The following is a 23,114-nucleotide window of genomic DNA, read 5'->3' as shown; positions in this document are numbered from 1 at the left end:
AAAACTTTGTATTTATTCACTTCACTTTGTTGATTTCAATTTTACAATCGTACATAAAACTCGATGTTGAGATTGTAGAGATATGTTTGTCTAAGGATAGATGTGTGCTTCAAACAAACAACGAATCTGAGTTAAATAAATTCCTTTTTAAAATTCAAACGCTAATGAAAATGTGTGCAAAACTTTTTTATAATAATCTGAGCAAATCATTATGATAAATCAACAGCCAGATGTGTATTTTGATGATTCTGTTTTATTTCGCTCACATAAAATTAGCTGATGGTCAGTTTTGATAGGGCGATTTATTTATAGCCACAAGGAAAGAATAATTTTCATTATGTGTAAGAATTAGATAGATGTTTTTTCGATAAGTACCTACGTGACGAAGATATTGGAAATCTCTAACGTCTATTATTACATTCCTTCCAACATTTTCCCAATTCCGTTCTAAGCAAAGAAAAATAAAACGCATCTCTGTAATGCACTCTATTTACCGTAAGGGCAATAGTGTAGAGCCCAATCAACGGGATATAAATGGTAAATGGATTCTACAATTATAGATTTTATAAAAGTTTAAATGAGCTGTTCATATCCTCTAAGAACTAAGAAGAAATGAATTTATAATTTTAAAAAACATTTGAAATTTTTATGCTGGGTGGTTACTTCTTAGTCTCTCTTGTGGCGAAGCTTGGTACGTGCAAATATTTTAATGAAAAATTTATTGATCAGATCCAGTGCAAGACAACTAAATTGCAATTCGTAAGGAAGGTATGCCTAATATATGTAAGAACATGGTGCTAATATTAAATTGACTTCGAGATCTACTTTTCGCAGCTCTTTTCTAAAGGCGTACCCTCCTTACATAATTTTTTCTTGAAGTATAACTTTTATTTCTTTATTTTTCCAGCTCTCTAACATGCGTGTGCCCGTTTACTTAGTATGCGCGGCACTGGTTGTTGCTGTAAAAAGCGAAGATCATAACTATGGAAGACTTCTGGAACCCATCGACGTGGCCGCAGATCAAGAAACCGTCAGCTATCTTTTACCAAAACTGACAGCAAAATACAGACCTAACAATGAATGGAGCAGCGTTACAGATCCCCGATTTTATGTACTTACCGAGATGGAATCAAATGACATCGATAATCAGGTACTACATCAAATGTGTTATAAAACATGTCCTTTTATGTTGTCGTAATTTAACGCGCCCGATTGAACCAATATATATAGTCCTTTGGGCGAATCTTGGTATTTTCGTACCTGCTACAGAATATTTCGTTGTGTCAAGATTAGTGATGAAATAATAAACGAACATTAACTTAATTTTTGCAATACATATCAGTGTGCTAAGAAGACATTTTTTTCAAAAAACTGTACCCTGTAAGTATCTTTTTGTACTCTGAATGTCCAATAATTGGCACTTGAAATGGTAGAATTAGAAACGTTTTATAAGCATGTGATTTTCTTTTGACCATTATACATTTACAAACACTCATGCTAAGTATTCTTGAGCACATACCGACTAAAATAACGCCACAGAAACATTACACTCATTTTATAGAACTGACTTGTGTCCAAAACTTGCAATACATACACAACGAGTAATCTGAAGTCAATTTATTCAGAAAGAACGCTCAAAACCTGTCACGACTAGTTATAATCTCATGAAAAACTACACAGCCACAATAAACACAAAATATTATGAAAAGAGTAGTTTTAATTATTTTTTTAAATGTTTATTATTTTGCAATGCATTTGTTTGAGTAGGCAGTTTTCTGATAATTTAATGTTTGCAGTGAATTAATAAAATGATCGAACTTTAGGTTGTGTTTAAATTTTAGATGCCTTCTGAAAGGAGCATTCAGAGAAGAAGTCCGACGATTTCGATAACAGCGCCGATAGACGTGTTGAGAAAAACTTGGGAGCAAGAAAGGGCCAGAAAGCAAATGGTGAAAAATCGAGAATTCCTCAACAGTTTGAACTAAATTAAAGAAAAAATCAATGTGTACAAACAGTGTAGTTTTTATTGCAAAAGCCCTTCAATAAATACTACAATGTTTTTGTTCATGCATTTTAGACAAATTTGATCACTGTGAAAATATGTCTGCCTACAAGAGTATGCGCTGAACTAAGCTATATGCTAGTCATTTGTAAATTTAGTAGTATAATGAGTGTATTTTTTCCATTTTTTCCATTCCAGTATCGATTGTCAGTACAGTATTTTTTTTATATGGTTGATATAATGCGAATTAAAGAAAAACTCTAGTCATATCGTACAAAAATGGATTTTATAAGGTTAAGGCAATGATAATTTTTTTTTGTTCGCATTATACTCGACTTGTTTTTATTTTTTTTATTTAGCCATGACTGTATTTATATACTATTTATTATGTTATATTAATTTTGTTATAACTGACCAATATAAAAATAAAAAACTTGATTAGATAAGTGCTAATTTATTTCATCAAAAATTAAAACGAAATATATCTTGCATAATTAATGTCGTTTCATGCAAGATTTAAAGTCATTATTTTCTTACTGTATCGTGAAGAACAATTCGCCGTCAAAAATTAGGTGGAAAACAACTTGAATAAAATTACCTACTATTGGGAAAATCGTTTAAACCGGTAAATGATGCGTTCTAAATTATAAATTATTACAAGACAAGACAAAGACAATAACTGTTTTACATAACTAAATTAAAAAACATTAATTTAGTACATCTTACATTTAACTCGGACGGAGCCGCCTTTGGACATTTCAGCTCCTTGGATTTGAAGTGTTTCAAGTCCGGTTACAAAAAAAAAGCCACTTCAACCGTTTCTATAAAGATACACAAAGACGAGATTTTCGACCGCTTGAGGATAAAATTATTTTTTAATTAAAATTTTCTGGAATTTTGTTGTACGTTCTTAATGATTTATCAAATACATCCACAAAATACTTGTAGAACGGCAGATGAAAAAAGTTTGGTAATAAAAAAAGTGTGATAAGAAAACTCATTACCACACATTTTTGGGGTATGTTTAGTTTGATAAAATCTTCATTATTAACGCAAAATAGAAAAAAATCTTAATCGTCACAAACTACTTCTCAATGTGACCCTCGAAATTTCTAGATCGTTAACTTTCTCTGCTAAGGGTTTAAAGTGGACGTAGGTACAACTCCTGTAAACAAAACCCTAAAATAAATCAGCTTATCCTTTTCTTGTCAACTGAGCCGAAGTCGGTTTGTATAACTTGTTTAACCGTATGAGGTATACGCCCGATAAAATCTAAAAAAAGGAATTCGATTACTTGAAACCTTTACTCACTGAGAATTTAAATTTTCCGGAGTTTAAATAAAGCGTAGTGAGGGTAAGTACACATAAAATGTAATTTTCAAGATGAATAAATTTAAAACGTCGGGTTTTCTTAATTGCACAAAACTTTACTACACAAGTTACTTAATTGCTGGCAATATTTTTGCATTATACCTAATATTTAACGTGCCTGGCTCGCAATTATGCAGGTACTTAGTACTAGCGTTTCAACATTTAAAAATAATAAGGTTAAACTCGTAAAACTACAAAGAGTTCTTTGTTGGAATAATATTTGCGTTGTATTTTTCAGAACAAGCTGGGTCCAGAATTACGAAGCAAAAGAGCGGGAGCGCTGGGTGAATCTGGAGCTTCTCTGTCAATTGTAAATTCTTTGGACGTTCTTCGCAACAGACTGTTATTGGAAATTGCAAGAAAGAAGGCCAAAGAGGGGGCTAACCGGAACCGGCAAATTCTGTTATCACTGGGCAAAAGGGCTTTTCTTCAGTCACGAGCTTCCGGCACATACGACAATAATGTATAAATCAAGCAACTTAAGAAAAGAGAAGAATTCATCGAATTAAGTAAATGTCGATGATGTCTTCAGTACCTATAGCTTTCTCTCTTCACTTCTCATCAGTGATAACTGACTAATTTGTTTTATTTGCAATTATTGCATAAATCAAAATAGGTAGAAAAACTCCGATCTGATGGTGTAAAGTAGTGATACAGGTGTCCCGCGATGTATCCTTGTCTATAATATGAAATCATTTTATATTTATTTTTATTATGCCAACTGACAACATGAACTGGGATAATGTCCAAGAACAGCCCCGCGTTACAGAACCCAGAAGTTTCCGCGTTTACAGAAGAAAAAGGCACCTGTATTTTAAATTTTTATTTGCTCATGTATGGTTAAGTTGACGCTTATCGGCCTATACAGTATTAAAATGCATAAATGTACCTAAATTTGTCTACCTTCTTAAAACGTATATGATATGATTGAATGTTGATATTTTTTTATTAAGTAACTTAATATAAGTGTCCACAATGTTTGTGAGGAGAGGGTTTGATCTGAAAGGCGTATATTTTGTGGACATACAACGACTATTCGTTCACATCTGTACTTTCTTAGTAGTTAAATAAAATATTAAATGTTACGTTAAAAGACACAGATATATAGTATATTTTATAATGTGTTTAATAATTAAATTTTTAAAATGTAGATGTTTTCTGTTACCGATGTGTATCATATAATGTACAAAATAAATGGAATTAAAAACAAATAAAAAAAAGTGTCGCATTTAATTCGTTATATAATTCACCATGTCATTACCGAATCTTATGGATAGGAATTTGAGTTATGAAAACAAATTTGAAAGACCGTTAATATTGTAAGCAAAGGTTTAGAAACAAAGTATTACCCAAAATAACATTCTATATTTTTTTATTGATACAGCTATAGAAATAGAACATAAAATAAACCGGTACAAAGTTCTTTGCTAAAAACAGCTTTGAATTATTAATACTGTGTAATGGAATTATTGCGAGAAAGAAAGTTTCCCCATGTGTATAAAAAATGTCGTAGAGAATTATATCTTAAAAAAATAATATAAAATAGAAAGGCAATCTAGAGCTACAGTTTGGTCCTACTCAAAGCAAACAAATTTTCCAGAAGAACTATAATACACGTGTATGACTTGTACATTGTAAAACTTGGAATTCTGAAATTAAATTTGGCAAAGTAGAGCCTTTAATTAGTCATCTGGTCTAGTCTTAAAACAAATATAGGTATTCCAAAATAAAGCTACCATTTGCGCATATAACACCTGAAAATGCAAAGGCACAAAATAAAAATTAATTAACTGAACTGCAGGCCACAATTTATAATTCGCTATTAATATGTCAGGATATTTGTCTCTAAATGACTTTTTCGTGTCGTCGAAAGATTTTCTTTGTAGCGTATCCACGCAAACTAAAAACCCAGCAAGACAAACTGGAGCGAAACAGATTTGATCCAGGGCAACTTTTTTAAGCGCAACAGATTTCCCGCCACTTCCTACATAATTGTGCAGCAGCCTGTACCACACCGATAAAAGTGGTCCCTGTAAAATTGTTGTTATTCAGGATTGCACGAGGTAAGCTGAAATTTTAGAAATTGGAACGTAAAAGACTCACCACATAAAACGTACCCACACAAAAAAACTGCAGTGTTCTCCTCCAGTGCACGTTTTTTATTTCGCGTTTTTCAACAAAAACTTGTGAAATTATATCTCCGCTTCCGACCAGTACACCTGTTTGTAGCGCTTGGATTGTGTTTGGATACCGATGTAAAGATTTTCGGTATGCATTCCATAACCAACGCATGATGTAATTAACTTGAACGTATTTAAATTGGAATTTGTCTGTACTATGAAATGCCCTTGAAACTTAAAAAAAAATGTTTATCATTCTTGAGATTTTTAGGTTAAACAGTCAAATTTGTGACATTTCGATGATAAAAATGTCAACACATGACCTACTAAGTTTACGATGCTGCCACCTTTAAAAAACAGCATTTTTTTAATTATAAAAAGCAGTTACGTTAACTGCCCTACAAGTATTGTGATATATGTTAAAATAAAACGTGGCGCGTAGTTTTTTTTTTGAGTATTTAATATGAAAAAATAGGCTCCCTACCATTTACTTTATAAATTTGACATCGCGGGAAATTTAAAAAAGGAGAAAATGTATTTATATGGTCTAGTTTTCTTCTACTTTTTTGTGAGTTAAACTTCTTAATATGAAAATTAAAATACGTATCTGCATTTTGAAGATTATACAATATACAATGTCAGTTTTATATGCTACATCAATTTCAAAGTCATCCAGTTACATTAATATATATTAATAATAACTGGATGACTAAATCTAATGATTTAAGCTTTACTTTTGTGATTTAGAAGTAGGTGTGTATGTCACAAAAAAACTGCAGTTTAATCATCCTGATCCGTACATGTCAAAAAATTCATAGTGGCATTTTACTCAACATCATTAAGTAGATTAATTTTCCCCATACCAAAATTCATCACTTTAAAGAGCTTTTCGTGGATTTCAGGTAAACTTCATTACGAAATGTTCTAAATTTTTTATTAAGATAAACTTATAAAATCATTTTTATAAACGCCGATGAAAATGATTCGCAGATTAATTAGAAGCAATTTCTTGAGAAGAATTCTCACAGCAAATACTCCACTCCATTTCTGCACGTTTCCTAAACTCATAAATCGTCCAAAGTTCTTTTTTCTCGCATCCGCTGGTTTGCTGAAAGATCGTAACACAAAAAGTGATATGGCTGACTTCGATTTAGTTCTTAAAGAAGCTTGCGAGGTGGGTGAATCTGCAGTTGCACAAGTGTTGGATTCCTTGAAAGTCAAAATTATAGAAGTCAGCAAAGCTTATAAAGATTGCTTAAACAAACAAATGACCATTATTAAGGAAGCTTCGAAAGCCGGTGCTCTGTCAGAAAAATGGGATAGTTTGCCTGAATATAGGACACTGGGTTCTGGTTTAAGGCAAGAATTGGACAGTTTTGTGGTCACAATAAATACTGTTGGACAATTAGCTCACAATGAAACGTTACAATATATCACTCAGCAAAAGCAGCTTTTTAAGTTAATTGCTAACAAACACAAAGAGTTGGAAAAACTTATCAAGAAACAAATAGAAGAAATACAGAAACTTGAATCTAAGGTGTTATCTCTAAATCGTGATGATATTTTGAAAACAAAGTAACATTAGGTTAATTTTAACTTAATTATTACGGGTGTAATAAAAGCGAAAAATGTAAATAAACATTTGGAACACTTAAGTTATTTCATTACTGTCACTATAACATCCATACGTGAAATAACATTATTTCATTTTCATATCATAAATGAACGTAACTGGTAAAACGTCAAAAAATATTGGTAGATTCTACATTGTAATTTTAATTTCAGAAAACAATATGAGTACACAAAGAGGAAATACCCAACGCTGTCGCCCTCAGAAACACAAGAATAAAACTGCTTTCAAAAATAATCTTCACGATACAAGTCACCGTACAAAATTGATCAACACTATTCAAGTTAGTAATGTTTGTGTAAGGTGTAAAGAAATAATTGAGTGGAAAATAAAATACAAAAAGTACAAACCCCTCACGCAACCCAAAAAATGCGTTAAATGTGATCAAAGAAAGGTCAAACAAGCGTATCACGTGATGTGCGTTGACTGTGGGATGAAACTGGGTGTTTGTACTAAATGTTGCGAGTCCAAAGAGATTATCACAACAAAACCGAACGATCAAGAACAATTAAAGTTGGATAATGAAATGAAGAATTTACTGCAGTCATTGCCAGAAAGAAAAAGAAGAACGTTTCTTCGATATATGAGTAAACAAAACGGTGAGGAGGGGACTCAAGAGAAAAGTAAAGAAGAACAGAAAGAAGATTTGAAAAGCAAACTTGAAGAACTTAAAATTAGTAATAACGACGAGCTGAATTCCGATAGTGATTTTGATGATTTTGATTTGTCAGATTGATAATTATAATGGCAATAATTTGTTATAAAATCGTTGTTTAAAATGAAGTCGTTTTTATTTGCTTTTAATTTAAGTTTAGCGCCGTTTAGGTTAACGAAGTAGATGTCGCCACTCGCGGACAGCCGAATCCGTCAACTGTCACTTATTTGTCAAACCAAAAGAGTTGTAATTTGCCGATGAAATTATTGAATTATCAAAATGAGTTCTAAAGAATCCATGGAAATGGAGGTTGATAATTCAGCCCCTACGGACGGTGTAAATAATCCTGTGGAAGTTACGGAAAAAAATGTAATGGCAGGAGGAGCTGTTGGTTCAGTAACCTGTTCCTTACATCCCCTTGTAATAATGAACGTCTCTGAGCATTGGACAAGAGAAAAAGCTCAAGAAGGTTCTGTTCAACAAGGTGTACTTTATTCATTATGTAATGATTTTCATTTTTTTACATGTTAATATTTGTAGTTATAGGCGCCTTGATTGGTAAACAAAAGGGAAGAAATATAGAAATCATGAATTCTTTTGAGCTTGTTTTTACTATGATAGGTGGAGATGTTATAATTGATAGAGATTACTACAACATGAAAGAAGAGCAGTGTACTATAAATGATTACAATATTTAATATTTTTAACTACCTATCATTTGATTTTTAGTTAAACAAGTATTTAGTGATATGGATTTTATTGGCTGGTATACAACTGGTGATGTTCCAAGCAGTACTGATATTAAAATCCACAAACAGATCTGTGACATCAATGAATCTCCAATTTTGCTGAAACTAAACCCTTATGACAAAAACATTGATGTAAAATGAATGTACTTTTTTTTCCTTTTTTTTTTAATTGCAAAGTTATATAATTTTAGCATTTACCTGTTGCTCTTTATGAATCAGTAATTGATTTGGTTGGGGGTGAAGCAACAATGCTGTTTGTAAATTTAACATACACTTTAGCAACTGAAGAAGCTGAAAGAATAGGTGTAGATCATGTAGCAAGGATGTCATCCACAGATTCAGGAGAAAGTTCATTAGTTGCAGAACATCTAACAGCTCAGCATAGTGCTATTAAAATGCTTCATTCACGAGTAAGACTTGTTTTAGAATATATGAAGGCTGTTCAAAGTGGTCAGTTACCTACCAATCATGAAATTTTGAGAGATGCTTACTCTTTGTGTCACCGATTGCCAGTTATTCAAAGCTCCAGATTTAGACAGGATTTCTATAATGTAAGTCATTACATTTTTTTTTCTTTTACATTTATACTAATTTCACGTTTTTTTTTTGCCAGCAATGTAATGATGTAGGTCTTATGACTTATTTAGGAACTTTAACAAAGGGATGTAATGATCTCAATCAATTTGTAAATAAATTCAATATTTTGTATGACAGACAAGGATTAGGAAGGCGAATGAGAGGAATTTTTTTCTAAAGTAAATAAAACAAGCAGCATTATCATTCTCTGTTGTGTATTAAAGTTTCTATTAAACAATCCTTCAATATTACAAACTGTCTTTTATTTTACATATTTGCGGCAATTTTTATCAAAAAGTAGCTTACAAAAGGCGTTGATACTGTATCAAAAGTTGGGAAGACCACAATTTGTATTTTCGTCATTTCATATGTTAGATGTTAGCGTGACGGGATAGCTTTTAAGTGATTATATCACAGCAGCATAACTCTGAACCAATTAACACGCAAATAATCATGTTTCAAAAACGTGACGTTTATTTTTTGTCTTGACGATCGTGAAATCATAAGCGAAATAAAATTCGATAACAAAACTACTTAGTTTATTGAATGTTTAAATAAAACATTAAGTTTTCACGAAAAAGCCATCCTGTTTGCATTATTTTCAAGTAAAATATAAAATATATTTCATTATAATTTTTGCAAACAACGGCACTTTTACATACCAGTAACTGATATTACATAATAATTATTTCTTACAACTATCTTTTTTTGTACATTTCATAATGAATAAAATAACAAAATACGACTTAGCATTATAAAAACGACAAGTAGAAATTGATAGAAGCACTTTTTCAAAAATAAACTTTAAAAAAGACAAGAATGTGTTTTCCCTTTCATCCTTGCGGTTTTGTCAACTTCCCATTAACTTACTTACAATTTTTCTCTATACCTATAACAATTCAATAGTGACTAGATAGGCGCGTTCTTTGAGTGTAACGATTCTTAAATTAAACAGTCCTTTCTATACCAATCAATTCCTCGAATAAAGTTCCGTTGACTTCTCGTCCCTGCAGCACCTGATTCGAATACCTCAACGTGGCTTGAGCAAGATCTTTAACACTCCATTTTCTGTCAACGAGTATTCTGCAAACCGTATCCAATTTAACCAACTGCTGATGACCACACGTGTAATATTTGAGAGTTGGAACGCCGGCCACGCTCGCCGCTAACCACTGAATTATCACTTTTAATTGTACATCTCCGCACTTAGAGGAACCGCAACCCCAATTACCAGTGCTGACAGGTTTTAGGCCATTTTCGGATTTCTGGATTATTTGAGATATCTACAACGTAAATTTCAACCTTCAACAACAGTGAAAATACCAGTTTGGATGTTTTTTAATGAGAAATCGAGTTCCAAAAATTATACAGGGTGTGTCAAAATTCCACCGACAAACTTTCAGGGCTGATTCTATGTATGATCAAAAATAAGCATAAAACTCTTAACACATATGGGGTCAAAAACGCTTACTTTGCGAGATAATCGACTGAAAAGTTTTACTAGCAACAAAAGTAATTGGGTGGAATTTTTTGATGAAACGTACAGACATGAAAAGGAGCTATGTACAATTTACAAAAATTGTCAAAATTTCGCCCCCCCCCTATTCAATACACAGATGATCCCATAAAATCCAAGGGATTCATATAGTAATTAATTATTTTTACGTTTTTTGTTGATTATATCGCAAACTAAGCGTTTTTAACCCCATATGTCCGTGCAACTCTGACACACCTGTATAATTTACATCTTTAGACGCATACAAAAAACATGATATATAGGTATGTTGTGAATAAGTATTCACAAAGATGAATGGGACTTATTATTGGGCTGAGTGCATTTAAAAACTGTGATTTATTTGGGTGCTTAAGGGTAGGGTTTACCGGAAGAAAATTTCAGAGTTCCTGTAGTTCAGGTTACATTACTTGAAATATTTGAAATGAAATAAACGGCTTTTCAGTTGGGCTACTTTTACCTGAAATGGGAATTTAGTGGTAAAATCGTATCTACGTACGTATGTTTATGTAATTATGTATAAGATTTATGATTTTTTTGGAAGCACGTTGATGGCACCAAACGCTTTAAAATTCGAGGGCCCCATACTTTTTTTTTTGTTAATTTCGAATTAGGTTTTAGCATTACAGTTTCCTGCATAGTCCTCAAATTGCAATTTATTTTATTGTTATTTATAACGAAATCGAAAAAAGAAAAGTATGGGGCTCTTCATCTTGCCTTCATCTGTTGTGGTTTTAAGGATATGGATGTTTAAAAACCACCGTTTTTCGACCATTTCAAATCAGATAAACCCCCACCCTTAAGGGATTCGAATTTTTCCACCAAAAATGTGTTGCTTCTTGACATTGTTTGTGTTGCAGTTTGTACGATTAAGAACAATCAGTTGACAATTTTTGGAGGAAGCGCTAAACAACTCCGTTAACTAGAGGTAGATAACATAGAAAAAGAAAGGCATGTTAAGATGTTTAGTTTAAAAAGAAAAAAATGGGCGTATATAGTTGTTAGTCCGTGTTAAGCAATTTTTCTACCAGTTACCTGTTTTTCTTGAGGTAAATTAACATTAAAAGAAACATCTTCTAGGGTTTGGACGATGGCTTCGTTAACACAAGATATAAACCAAGCCCTATATTTTTTACTTGTTAAATTTAAAATATTGCTAGGCTCTACTTCACTCGTTAACGAAGAGAAATTAGGTTTCTCCTCGTCTAGGGGCTCTTTACTTTCAATCTGTTAATAAAAAATACCTCAGATAAAATTCTCTACTACATGCCTTTCCTATTCTTAAATTGACAGCTCGTAAGCATTAAACATACTTACTAACTGAGCCGCCAGTTTGTGCTTCTGCCTTGCGAGTTCGAGACTTAAAGACTTGGCGCTTAAAATCAGTTTATTTTTCTTATTTGTACTGTAATCTTCTGCGTTTTGTGATGAATCGGCACTTTCGGCTAATGGCACAGGAACTCCGGCAAATGATTCACTTAAAGTGCGTTTCAACAGCGATCCAGCAAATTGCACCACTGCCAGTTCCCTCCCTTCCAGCTCTTTCTTTGTTCCCTTTTCCGTTTCCAAAATAGGATTTTGCAACCATCTAGAAAATTGCTCGTAAACCTCTTCCAGTTCTGAACTGTATTCGGTGCTGAAACTGTATTCAGATGATTTATTCGACTCTTTCCGGCTGAGTCCGGACTGTTTGCTTTTAAATTTGTCTATCCATTGTCTTTCTTGTTGTAAAGAGTCTTGGAGGAAATTTTCGTCTAACGAGTCTTCTCTAAGAGCGAAACCGGTTGATCCGCCACGTTTCACTCTAAATTTACAATCAGAAAAAATTGTTACAAAATTCACTTTGATGACTCACTTAATTTGGCGATCTTGAACGTCGGAGCCCGCAACAGAAATACCTACTGCGTAGCTTGATTCTTCTGAACTGGTAAAATTGTCTGAAACCTCTCTCCTTAAAGCGTCTCTAAGTCTTTGAGCAAACGTATGTCGTCTTTCTGGAGTTTCTAAATCTATACTGTAGCGTTTGTGAAAGTTTTCATCTTCACTACCTGAAGAAAGGACAGTCAAAGTGACGCTTGTATCTGCAAATCAGGAAATATACCGTCATCTAAGCTAGTCTTGGCACTGACAAACTCTTCTTCACTAGATTCACAGCTGGAGTAAATACTTTTCGAAGACTCTAAAGGCTGTCGAGTAACAGGAAGACATTCTCCAGAAGAGCCCAGCACTATGAACCTTCCCCGCCGGTTGTTGATCAGCGTTTCGTTATTGATTTGACCCTTCTTCTGGAGATTCTTTTCAATTTCTAATTGAACACGAAGTTTGTTGTTAGAAATATTATTATTATCACATAATGAGGTTGGAGATCCACTCCTATTTGTGCTGCAAGATTGTTGAGTTATTAGTGGAACTACAGGAGGATCCGATTGCGTTGATCCTATCGATTCTCCTATCGGCGACAGTCGCCTTTGTCTATTTTGATGTAAATTTTGCGATGTTTCGTTGTTTTGAAATTGCTTTTGTTGGAAGGCTAGAAGACACTTATTGAGTTCCCTCAAGATATTGTCTTCTTCGTACTGCCCTATAGGCAGTTTTTTATAATCGTCAGCATCTACACAGCAGATTGTCATCTACATTAACATAATTTATTGAGAAAATTTTAATTAAGGTTTTGAGAAGTACCTCTTGAGGAACTTCCAGTTTTTCTAAGCAAGCCCGGTTTTTAGGGTCGACTATTCGCGAAATGTGCCTAATTCTTTCTACTGTTAGCACTTCGTTATCTTCTAAAGCTTCTACGTTTAGTAACACTGTTAATAATTCTGGATAAGTAACTAAATTTATACATTCCTGAAAGAAAGTGATGTTAATGGGGTTTACATTTTAACTACAAGCAAACCAACCTGAGTATTTCCATCACTCAAAACGTGGCCACCAATTTTTGAACTAGCAAAACAAATTTGTACTGATTCCGCCTCGCTTCTTTCAAGTTTGCCTTCATGTTTTATTTGTAAAGGACATAGAGGTAAACTACATTCTAACCAGTCTTCAATTGTCAACCATTCTTTACTCGTCATCACCTAAAATACACATTCTGGTACAAATTGTGGAAAGAAATATATATTTTGACATTATTACAAACCTGCCGCGAAATTTTAAGGCACCCTTTAGCATTATCGTTATTCTCTATCCAATCGAAATAATAAAAAATGCTTTTCAGTTTTGACTTTTGAACATTGTTGTGTAGATGTTTAAAAAAATGAGAGAAGTTGAAATTTTGTAACGTCGGATGACTCTTGTCGGATCGCTTGGGAAATGTTGAAAAGAAGGCGTTAGCTACTAATGACGATACAAATGAGTATTGTAGTTCCGTACAATCAGCTATAAATAAAAAATTAAAAATTTTCAAATTTACGCAGGGAAACCCTCACGTTGCTGCTGTAAACTGAAATGTAGACCATCTTTTGGTTTGTTTTCTTTTAATTTTAAGGCGCGTTTTACGATGCTTGGTAAAGTTTTATTTAAAAAATTGCTTCGTTCCTCACTGGTAAGATCGTTATCTAAAAAATTCAAAAAGCCTACGAATGTATCGGGATCTGTGGTATCTTCTTCAGGGTCCAAACTGACACTAAAAATATGATAATTACGGTTTTTCTTTATCGTTTTTATTGCTAAAACGTACTTGCAGATATCGTGTATTTTTTGCATTCCTTCTATCAGTTCCAACGTGTTCTTGGTGTTTGATATACGTTTTAAGTGTTTTTTCACAGAGTCCCACCAAGGCAAATCACAGGGTAGCATCACTAAAGCCATTCTACTGCAAATTTCAACTTATATAGGTAAGCTAAATTTACATAAAACTGTTTTGATAAGAAATTTGTCATAATATTGTAACCACCGGATATTTTATAGAGGAAATTATCTAAAAAAACCGTTAAGCATTTACACTTTGTTGGTTTACATGACGTTTTTACTAGTTTTAGCTTAGTGCAGTGTGACGCGGTGATACATAAATTGCCTTAAAACAGGTTACAGTCTCACTTATTTTAAATAGAAATAATAATTATTATAAATTCACATTATTTTTCTGTACTTTTTTATATTAGAATATTTAGAATTTTAGCCCTATATCGAAAAATATCTATCTAAAAAAATTTAGTTGGAGTTTCTACACCGTATACTTTGTTTGTTAGCGTTAGCACCAAGTTAAAAAATGGTTTAATGCTAAAACTGACAAGGAAACATTCCTACTTGGGGTTCAGCGAGCATAGAGGGAAGCTTATAATGAGGAAAAAATCAAAAATTTTGTCTTTAATTTAAGTAAAATTAATCTTTGTGAAATTTGTAACCGGCCATTTTTCATTCGATGTGCATCGTGCACAAATAAATTTTAATTTGAGTACTTTATCAATTATCTGATGACCAATTTGTTAAATGGAATTATTTTATCCTGCTAAATGGTTATTTCCCAAGTAACTTAAACATTTATTTCTCGTACTATACATTAGCAGCTAAGATTTTGCATGGTAGACAATAATATAAGGATATCTAAGGATTCTTTCTATACTCGTATCTTCAGTTTCTTGGGAACCCGACCTCTCAAATGGGAATATTTCCTTGTAAGACTTTGCAGAATAATAATTTTAATTAACGCTAATTATATTCTTTGTTCTTTATGGAATATCTCCTTGAAAAATAGTTATTTTTATATTAAGTGCGTGAAGAGAGTGTTTTTTGTGCATGAAAAGGTCTTTTACGCCGAGACGAAGGTCGAGGCAGTATAAGCCTTTGAATGCACAAAAACATCTTCACGCACGAAATATAAACAATATTTTTTCTATAATTGATTCAAAAAATTGAAATTAAAAATTCAAATTTTTGAAGGAACTCTGAAGTTTCAATGCAGTGACCATGTTGCTAGGTAACTAATAAAAAACAGTGCGTGAAGTGAAAGACAGAAATAGTCGTGTGCGTGAAATCGCATTTCACACACTGTTTTGTATGGTTTCTATGGTTTCGATCTTACTAACAATGCAAAAAAAAAATACACGTAAAAAAATGACCCACTTCATGCACGGATAACTAAAGTCCATTCAAAAATCAAAAAACCACCACCTGTTGCTTTAGGTTGGTAAAATTTAAAAAAACCCTAGGTAGATATTTTTCATATTATGTTGGTAACTATAAATTATAACATTTAGTCGATTAAAAATAAAATTCAATAGCTTTGAATTTCGTTCATATTGTTTTATTAGCACCACGTTTAATTTATTTATTGATTCTTATTATTTTTACTTAAACATGCCCAGAAAAACAAGACACTTAATAAACATTTAACCTCAAAATTACAAGTGTCACCAAATTTAACACTAGCCAGCGTTGCCGATAGTAATTATCGAGGAAAATGCGACGTTGGTGGTTTTTTGATTTTTGAATGGACTTTATGCGTGAATTTCAATTTTTTGAATCAATAATAGAAAAATAAATGTAAATAAATTATTTCTCAAAAAGAAATAACACATAATCAGCATTTAGCATAATTTTTACTGTTCAAGTTTAGCTTGAATATAAGAACTCTGCCAATTTTTTTCAAGTCTGGCTTTACTGTTGCGTTATTTTTATTACATATTTTTTTACTTAGATTTCATCATCACATACGTGATTTTTCCATTACTGTTCTGTTTGTTCTATTTTTTTATAACGTACAACATTTTTTACCTTTTTAGTTACCAACTTGGAATTTTACTAAGTATTAAGTTCTTGCTTCATTGATGCTCTCGTTCGTGACAGCGAGAAACCCCCGTGGTATATTTGCATTTGTCTTGCTAGCTGTTTGATCACGATAAAAATAATCTAATCACAATGCATCGTTACAAGTGTTATTAAAAGAAATTACATTTCATTACAATTTAGTGAAAAACGGACTTTGCGTCTGCTTGGAAGTAGTGAAGGTATAAACTTTATTTTTGCGATCAAGATAACTCATGATATTGCTCTTTACAGTTAACAGAAGTAATTAAATAACTAATTACTGACACGCTAGAAGATAATTACTTTTAATTTTTTCCTTTCCGTCTTTCCACTTTGTGCTCTAAAATGATATGTTATTATTTATTTATTTGTCGAATAGATAGCAGTAAACAATAAATGATGATTATTAATAGTGCAAAATGAAAAACGTTTATGTTTTACGAGTATGTTAAATGGTTAAAACAGGGTTAAATTCTATATTTCTTAAAGCTATTTTTATTCTCTTTCCAGTGGTGAAAATGTTTTTTAAATCGGTACATTAAATGCTCTGTTGCTCTGAGTTGTTTTCTCTTGCGCCGTCACTGTGTGGAATATAAAAGTATAATCTGTAGGAAAAAGATAACCACTTATAAATACCAATTAACCTGTCCCAGGATTCTTGCAAAAAATTAACGACATACATTCTTTACTTTATACTCCCACTGCATAAAGTTTCTATTATATCGTTTATATTGCTTAAAAAATACCACTTCTTCAATATTAATAAAATTTTGTCAGAATACTAATTTACTGTTCAACAAAATGTATACTTATAAAAAATATTTAAATATCTTCCCGTTTCTTCGTTTGAAAAAGAATTTTTTGCACTTTATTTTAGAATCTCATGAGGTCTTCTTCTTACAGTTTTATGTTAAAACATTTGTGCAAAATAAATATGTTTCTTGCCAAATCTCCCTCATTCCATTATATTCCATTGCACTATCCGCTGTTGTTATCTGCTTTTATTTTAACTTGGCGAGCATAATGGACTCAAATAAGCTAGTCCAACACTTTGCTTCAATCATAACAGCTTGATGCCCAAAAGATTAAGACAATCTAGAATACATATTCTGAAAATAAATGACCTCACACCACTTTGATGATCCGACAACATAACATCAATGACATATGGACAGATACTGGTTTATACATTCGAAGAATCATCGATAATACAATAGTAAACAAAAACGACTAGATTACTCTGTTATTTAAATAAAATAGATTAATGCAGTTGTTCTTCATTGCATTTTAAAAGCTCACATACGAGTATTTGTCATCTAGTCGGTTGACACAAATTGCAACCGCTAACCTTGATTAGAACCACTTATTGATTTTTGATGAAATGTTGTGCAAATGGAATTACATCACGTTTAAAATTATCTAAACCCACAACATAACTTACAAAATTTAAAATAAGTCTCTCAGTTCAAAACTAATTTTGTTGCAGACTCTATTTCTATGTTACTTCTTAAAAATGGTACCTAAGATTTGAAATATTTAGTCAGCATTTTAGTTTTTTATTGTAACTAATTTTCTTCATAGACAACATTAAATAATTTAGATTAATTAAATAATAACGAAACACCACTTTAAACAATGATCAACAAGTAGGTATTTGGTCACGTAAACACTTGTCTGTATTTCTGGAAAATCTGAAATTTTATTATTATAATCTGGAATTCGTATGATCTGGAATTTTATTGCATTTGATATTAAAGTTATTAAAAAGTGCGAGAAAAATTGAAACGAAAATATAAATCGGTAATTTACTTTCAGAAGCTATTAAAGTGTTTGCCACATTTTTTCTAAATATAATCGATAATGTTCCTAACATGAACTGTCTCAAATATTTTTGTAGTTGTTCGTCCTTAATTTTATAAATATGAAATCCGCTTCAAAACACGTGTGTTAGAAACTCTGCACACATTTAGTCGCTTCAGCAACGTCTTATATTTTATTCTGTCTGTGGTTTAGTTTGACCAGCCACAGAAAATTTAGGTTCGATTTAAGCTAACTCTCGAAGATGTGTCAGAGTCGCTTTGCAAAGTTCAAAATTTCGGCGCTCTAACCTCACATCTGTCCCGCTCCCGCAATAAAAAAATGCTCTATTCAACAAACCCCCCTCTTGTGAAGTATGATAATTTTCAATGAGCCTCACCTTATCTTTTATCCTTTTCGTGTTACACCAACTAATAATAATCACGTATTTTTAGTAACATCACACAGCACCTCCACATATCCGGATTTGATTTTTTCGCTAGGACCGCAGTAATTTTTCCATATTTTGTTGGGTGCAAATGTGGGCAGCAATTAAGTGTTTTGATTGATGAAATCTAACGTGATACACATCCACCACACTTTGCCGTCGTCATATTTCCCGAACGGTCGGAATTGTGGAACTGGCAGCCCTATAAATACGACGGATTTATGGCCAGATATCTCTTGAACCTCCCAGACGGAAGTCGCTTTGACTGTTTGCTTGGTGGACTGTAGCGTCGCGGTGCTAGTTTGCAGGCGCTACGCCTGAAGGCGGCAGCTTTGATATTTGTATTGTTCTCATTTCGTCATGAAAGTGTTTCAAACGCGCATGTTTCACCAGATTCAAATAAACATCGTCTACTAACTGTTGTCCTCACGTAAATACACCAATTTACAAAATAAGTAGGTATTAATAGGTGCGTGGCTGAAGTAATGACGTCATGTTATTGTAATACTCTTTCACGAGGTCGTGACGTCACATTTAACCATGGTGAAATTGTTACTCATCAGATCAGATTTTCTGAATTTCTTCTCCTGGAAGATGACTCGAAATAAAGAGCTATTTTCATATCGATATAAATAATACAGTCACTCAAATACCTAATACAAATGACTCAAAACCATACACGTTTGCTTATTCTGTAATCAACTAATCACACACTTGAAGATTTGAACCTTTACCTTATCAGAAATTGTCTAGGTCTTGAGACAGTGGTATCAGTTATTTTCCTAAACTGTTCGTCTCGTCAGCACAATTAATAAAGACAAGAAATTGGAACGATTGAACACTGAAACAAGATGCGTAGCTACTCCATGAATTTACGTATCCACCTTTGACATTTGATCATTGACTTTACTTTTAGAAACTACCGTTTTATAAAATTCCTCTTGTCTTGTGGCCTAAATATTTTTCGGTCAGTTTTCTTCTTTTGGTTGGAGACAAAATATTCATTCTAGTGATTAACAACTTTTGAAAAATGTTGATTATTGGGATTCACATTCCTTGCTTCTGTGCTTTTTATCAAATTGCATTTCAGAGATCAAATTCACCACGGCAAAAATTTCATTTTCTTCCCCATTATCGTATTAAAATCATTAACACACGGAAATTTTCAAAAATGATATATGTAAGTACCTACTTAAATTATTTAGTAAAAGTCAAAATTTAGCTTCGTTCCTCCATTGACGTTGTGATTAGAAAACAATCAGAGTGTCGTAAAAAATAACGCATGAAATAAGTAGGATCTAATTCTATATCCAATTGTAAGAATTCTTTTTTATAGTGGAGATTTAAATGTAGGTATTGCAGCTTTTATTTTAGCAGTAGCGGAATAATTAAGAAATAATTAAAACAAAAATGCATCAAAAGAACATTTGTATTATTTTTTTCCCGTTCCTCTCACTCTACTTTATACGATTATAAGTAGTTGGTGCGGTCGTTTTGATACTTCCTGTATGTACTAAGGAAATAAATAACTACATATCTGCAATACTGCAATAACAAACATTTTGAATTCTTGAAGATGTTGTCACGAGACTTTTTCGTTTCTATTTTTTTTTAAGTAGTTTTAACTTATTTATCATTTTCCAGAGATTTTGATGATTCAGATTCAAATGCAGATTCAAATAGAATATTGTTTTGAGTAAAGGCAATAATTCCGATAATACCATTGTAGATAAAAAAAATTGATAAAGACAAAGTTAGGGGAGAGAGGGGTAAAATAATCCCTCTAAGAAAGAAAAATTGATTTTTCTTAACGTGTTGAGTGAATTTGTGCGTAACTATATACATCGCTTTTATCCATCATTTAGCTACTCAAAAATATTTTTATTGGCGCCTTCAAGCTTCTGAATTTATATATATGTATAAATAATTGGGTAGTTGCAAAAGGATCATTTTGTACACAGGTTTGGGTAAAATGATCCCACACTAATAAATGCACAAAAAAGTTATATTGGATGAACAAAAGTTAAAAAAATACCAAATCTTCAAAATTTTAATAGGCGTTTGGATGAATTAGCATTATGAGATGAATTTGTTAGACAAAGGTCGCAGATGAAGTCATCCCAGGCGTTTTCATCTATTCCTGCACAAGCGTCATGAGCCCATTGACGACACCGTGAGCATTGTATCCACCCTTCGCCTTCGATAGAATTTCCATAGGGTTCAGAACAATAAATACAGAGTGCACCATTTTCCTGTTCTGATTCTTCGCTGCTACTTTCTGCAAGCTTTTTGGGAGGCCCTTTTTTTGATTTTTTTGGGTTGCATTTTCCTTTCTTGTTTTTTCTTGTTTCTTCCTTAGCAGCTTTTTGTTTTTTTTCTTCTGTTAAATTATCTTTGTAAGGCGTACTGGTTAACAATACGGTACCTACAGATTTCCTTTTCCTCTGTGCTCGGGGTCCACTTATTTTAGGTAAGGGCCTAAGTGTGATAGGACCGGCTTTGGTAAACGACGTATCGTGAGTCTTATCAATTTCAACATCCTCAGTCTTATTTGGACTAGTGTTACTTGTACTGGCTTCACCTAAATCAGTGGCATTTGCTTCAACATTTTCAGATAACTCAATCTCAGTTGTTTCTTTTTCATCCGTGGTTTCAGCCGCTATAAAATCTAAATCATTAAAAATACCACTGTTGTAAGGCACAATCCCTGTTTTTTTAAATGCATTAATCGCATTGGCTGGAGTGCAAGCCTTTAGATATCCCTCACAAAAAATTTTACTTATTTGAAAGGTTGTTATAGTCCTGCCAGGGTTGTTGTTTAGCCATCTTTCAAGTGCATGATCTACAGCTGTACTAAGTGGAAACATAATTCCTACATCTAGTGGCTGGAGCTTGTGCGTACAGTGTGGAGGTAAACATAAGATAGAAACAAAATTGTCCTTTGCTTTAACGATGACATTTAAATTTTTTGTATGGGACAGATGCCCATCTAAAATTAGAAGAACTGGATCTTCTGGCGAAGGTTTTGCAAAAGACAAAAAATGTTCAAACCATAAGGAAAACACTTCTTCTTTCATCCAGCCAGATTCATTGCATGCAAAGATGGTACCTGGAGGAGCTCCATCTTTTAATTCAGGTTTCATTCTCTTTCTACTAAAAATAATCATTGGTGGAAGAAACATGCCACCAGCTGACATACATATCACTGCAGTTGATGATTGTCCACGTTCTGCGGAAGTAACACGGCCAACTTGCTTGCGACCTTTTTTTGCAAAAGTTTTCGAATTGCGTCCGGGAACGGTGGACAATGAAGTTTCGTCCACATTGTATATTCTATGAGCTGGATAGTTGTGCTTTTGGTATTCAGCTTTTAATAAATCAAAGAATTTTGAAACAACCGGTTTATTAAAAGCTTTTGCTCGAGCAACCGATGTTGCTTCTGGGACACGCAGTGATAATCCAGGATGTCTCTTTTGGAAACCAAATAACCAGTCTCGACCAGCAATTTTATTTTCAAGTGAAAATGGGTGATTAGCAATACCATTTCGTTCAGCAAGTTGATATGCTAAACTTCGAACATCATGGGTAGTTAAACCATACATTCTCACTTCCATGTCCAAAATGTAATTTACCAATTCTTCTTCCTGTTCAGCAGAGAAGACTGTCTTTCTGCTGCCCAATATTTTTTTGTGAGTGTTAGTAATAACATTCCTACTCCTCACTCGACGTTTTAAGGACATTACAGGAACTCCAAAATTTCTGCTAGCGGTTTTTATTGGCATTCCTTGGTTCTTGACTGCGTTAATTGCACTTTCCATGCTCCGCTCTGACCAATTTTGCCTTGTGGTCTTTCGTATATACGTACGAGGCATTGTGTAGACTGAAACAAAACTTATTTACTTAGAAATCGTTGAGGAGGGTAAAATGATCCCCGGGATCATTTTACACCCTACTATGCAGGATCATTTTACCCCACACCGCATGTCTCACATTTACTTATTTTTTTTTAGGTTAAATTTGCGAAAAAATGTGATGATATTGCAGTATATCGAAAGTTTACAAAATGCTCTAATCACAAATGAATGCAATTTTACAACTACGTCGCAGTAAGTGTACTTACAATGGTAACAAAAGCCGGTTGGCCTTATATTGTTACCCGTGGGCTGTTTGGGTGGTCCAAAACCACCCCCGCTCGTTCTTTTGTCGCGTTTGGTCCCAACTTTCTAAAAATAGTCGACGCCGGCCGGAAACGGCACGGCCACTGGCGACTTCTCTACCTGCTCCAAGAGGAGAAGGTTGTTTTTTTTTCCGTGCTCCTCTCCTTCTGCACAAAGGGCCTGACGGTCCGGGTAAACCGGCTGGATTGCGAAACGGCTATCTTCTTCGACGGGGTGCATTTGCTACCCCGGCGTTAAAACGGCATCGGTCAACAAATCTCGACACCGGCCCCGAAGATGGACTCGACAGTTCGACCGCTCCAGAGGGCCGGTGGTAACATAATGGCG

General features: G+C 33.3%; 7 protein-coding genes across 17 annotated transcripts in view; 4 read left to right on the top strand and 3 right to left on the bottom strand.

The window, feature by feature from the left end:
- Positions 1-4,416, top strand: part of Dh44 (diuretic hormone 44) — a 40,501-nt gene extending 36,085 nt beyond the window's left edge. For all 3 annotated transcript variants that reach the window (XM_069048874.1, XM_069048876.1, XM_069048875.1), the window contains exons 2-3: positions 908-1,150; positions 3,612-4,416. In XM_069048874.1, coding sequence (XP_068904975.1) covers positions 917-1,150; positions 3,612-3,842 — 465 coding nt within the window. In that variant the 5' untranslated portion in view covers positions 908-916 and the 3' untranslated portion in view covers positions 3,843-4,416. The remainder of the gene's footprint in view (positions 1-907; positions 1,151-3,611) is intronic.
- A 302-nt stretch (positions 4,417-4,718) lies between these two features.
- Mpv17 (Mitochondrial inner membrane protein MPV17) lies at positions 4,719-5,919 on the bottom strand. Its single transcript, XM_069048871.1, has 2 exons — positions 5,477-5,919; positions 4,719-5,403 (listed from the first exon to the last, which is right to left on the bottom strand). The coding sequence occupies exons 1-2, from the start codon at positions 5,663-5,665 to the stop codon at positions 5,056-5,058; spliced, it is 537 nt and encodes a 178-aa protein (XP_068904972.1). The 5' UTR covers positions 5,666-5,919; the 3' UTR covers positions 4,719-5,055.
- LOC138131692 (uncharacterized protein C9orf85 homolog) lies at positions 5,302-7,906 on the top strand. 6 transcript variants are annotated; one of them, XM_069048864.1, is made up of 2 exons: positions 5,302-5,436; positions 7,279-7,906. In XM_069048864.1, the coding sequence occupies exon 2, from the start codon at positions 7,287-7,289 to the stop codon at positions 7,857-7,859; it is 573 nt and encodes a 190-aa protein (XP_068904965.1). In that variant the 5' UTR covers positions 5,302-5,436; positions 7,279-7,286; the 3' UTR covers positions 7,860-7,906. The 6 variants fall into 6 exon arrangements, 4 of the variants coding, with proteins under 4 accessions (XP_068904965.1, XP_068904967.1, XP_068904966.1 ...); XR_011159871.1 differs by lacking the exon at positions 7,279-7,906 and adding an exon at positions 6,396-7,148 and having other exon boundaries at positions 5,348-5,436; XM_069048866.1 differs by lacking the exon at positions 5,302-5,436 and adding an exon at positions 5,507-5,641.
- A 67-nt stretch (positions 7,907-7,973) lies between these two features.
- Positions 7,974-9,358, top strand: CSN6 (COP9 signalosome subunit 6). Its single transcript, XM_069048852.1, has 5 exons — positions 7,974-8,262; positions 8,319-8,450; positions 8,508-8,659; positions 8,719-9,078; positions 9,141-9,358. The coding sequence occupies exons 1-5, from the start codon at positions 8,058-8,060 to the stop codon at positions 9,279-9,281; spliced, it is 990 nt and encodes a 329-aa protein (XP_068904953.1). The 5' UTR covers positions 7,974-8,057; the 3' UTR covers positions 9,282-9,358.
- On the bottom strand, positions 9,302-19,410 carry LOC138131666 (uncharacterized). 4 transcript variants are annotated; one of them, XM_069048812.1, is made up of 11 exons: positions 18,562-19,395; positions 14,296-14,430; positions 14,045-14,241; positions 13,756-13,994; positions 13,517-13,693; positions 13,299-13,463; positions 12,718-13,246; positions 12,472-12,664; positions 11,934-12,420; positions 11,652-11,843; positions 9,302-10,386 (listed from the first exon to the last, which is right to left on the bottom strand). In XM_069048812.1, the coding sequence occupies exons 2-11, from the start codon at positions 14,424-14,426 to the stop codon at positions 10,051-10,053; spliced, it is 2,646 nt and encodes an 881-aa protein (XP_068904913.1). In that variant the 5' UTR covers positions 14,427-14,430; positions 18,562-19,395; the 3' UTR covers positions 9,302-10,050. The 4 variants fall into 4 exon arrangements, with proteins under 4 accessions (XP_068904913.1, XP_068904912.1, XP_068904911.1 ...); XM_069048811.1 differs by having other exon boundaries at positions 14,045-14,427; positions 18,562-19,410; XM_069048810.1 differs by having other exon boundaries at positions 14,045-14,430; positions 18,562-19,407.
- Positions 14,321-23,114, top strand: part of LOC138131667 (uncharacterized) — a 38,847-nt gene continuing 30,053 nt past the window's right edge. Inside the window, exon 1 of the mRNA XM_069048825.1 lies at positions 14,321-14,452. The gene's annotated coding sequence lies outside the window, so the exon portion shown is untranslated. The remainder of the gene's footprint in view (positions 14,453-23,114) is intronic.
- LOC138131670 (uncharacterized) lies at positions 20,597-22,753 on the bottom strand. The gene is made up of 2 exons (XM_069048827.1): positions 22,730-22,753; positions 20,597-22,489 (listed from the first exon to the last, which is right to left on the bottom strand). Exon 2 carries the CDS (start codon positions 22,479-22,481, stop codon positions 20,652-20,654), a length of 1,830 nt encoding a protein of 609 aa, XP_068904928.1. The 5' UTR covers positions 22,482-22,489; positions 22,730-22,753; the 3' UTR covers positions 20,597-20,651.

Source organism: Tenebrio molitor, chromosome 5 (assembly GCF_963966145.1).
Source record: "Tenebrio molitor chromosome 5, icTenMoli1.1, whole genome shotgun sequence".
Taxonomy (NCBI): domain Eukaryota; kingdom Metazoa; phylum Arthropoda; class Insecta; order Coleoptera; family Tenebrionidae; genus Tenebrio; species Tenebrio molitor.
This window is presented reverse-complemented; position numbering and strand designations above follow the sequence as displayed.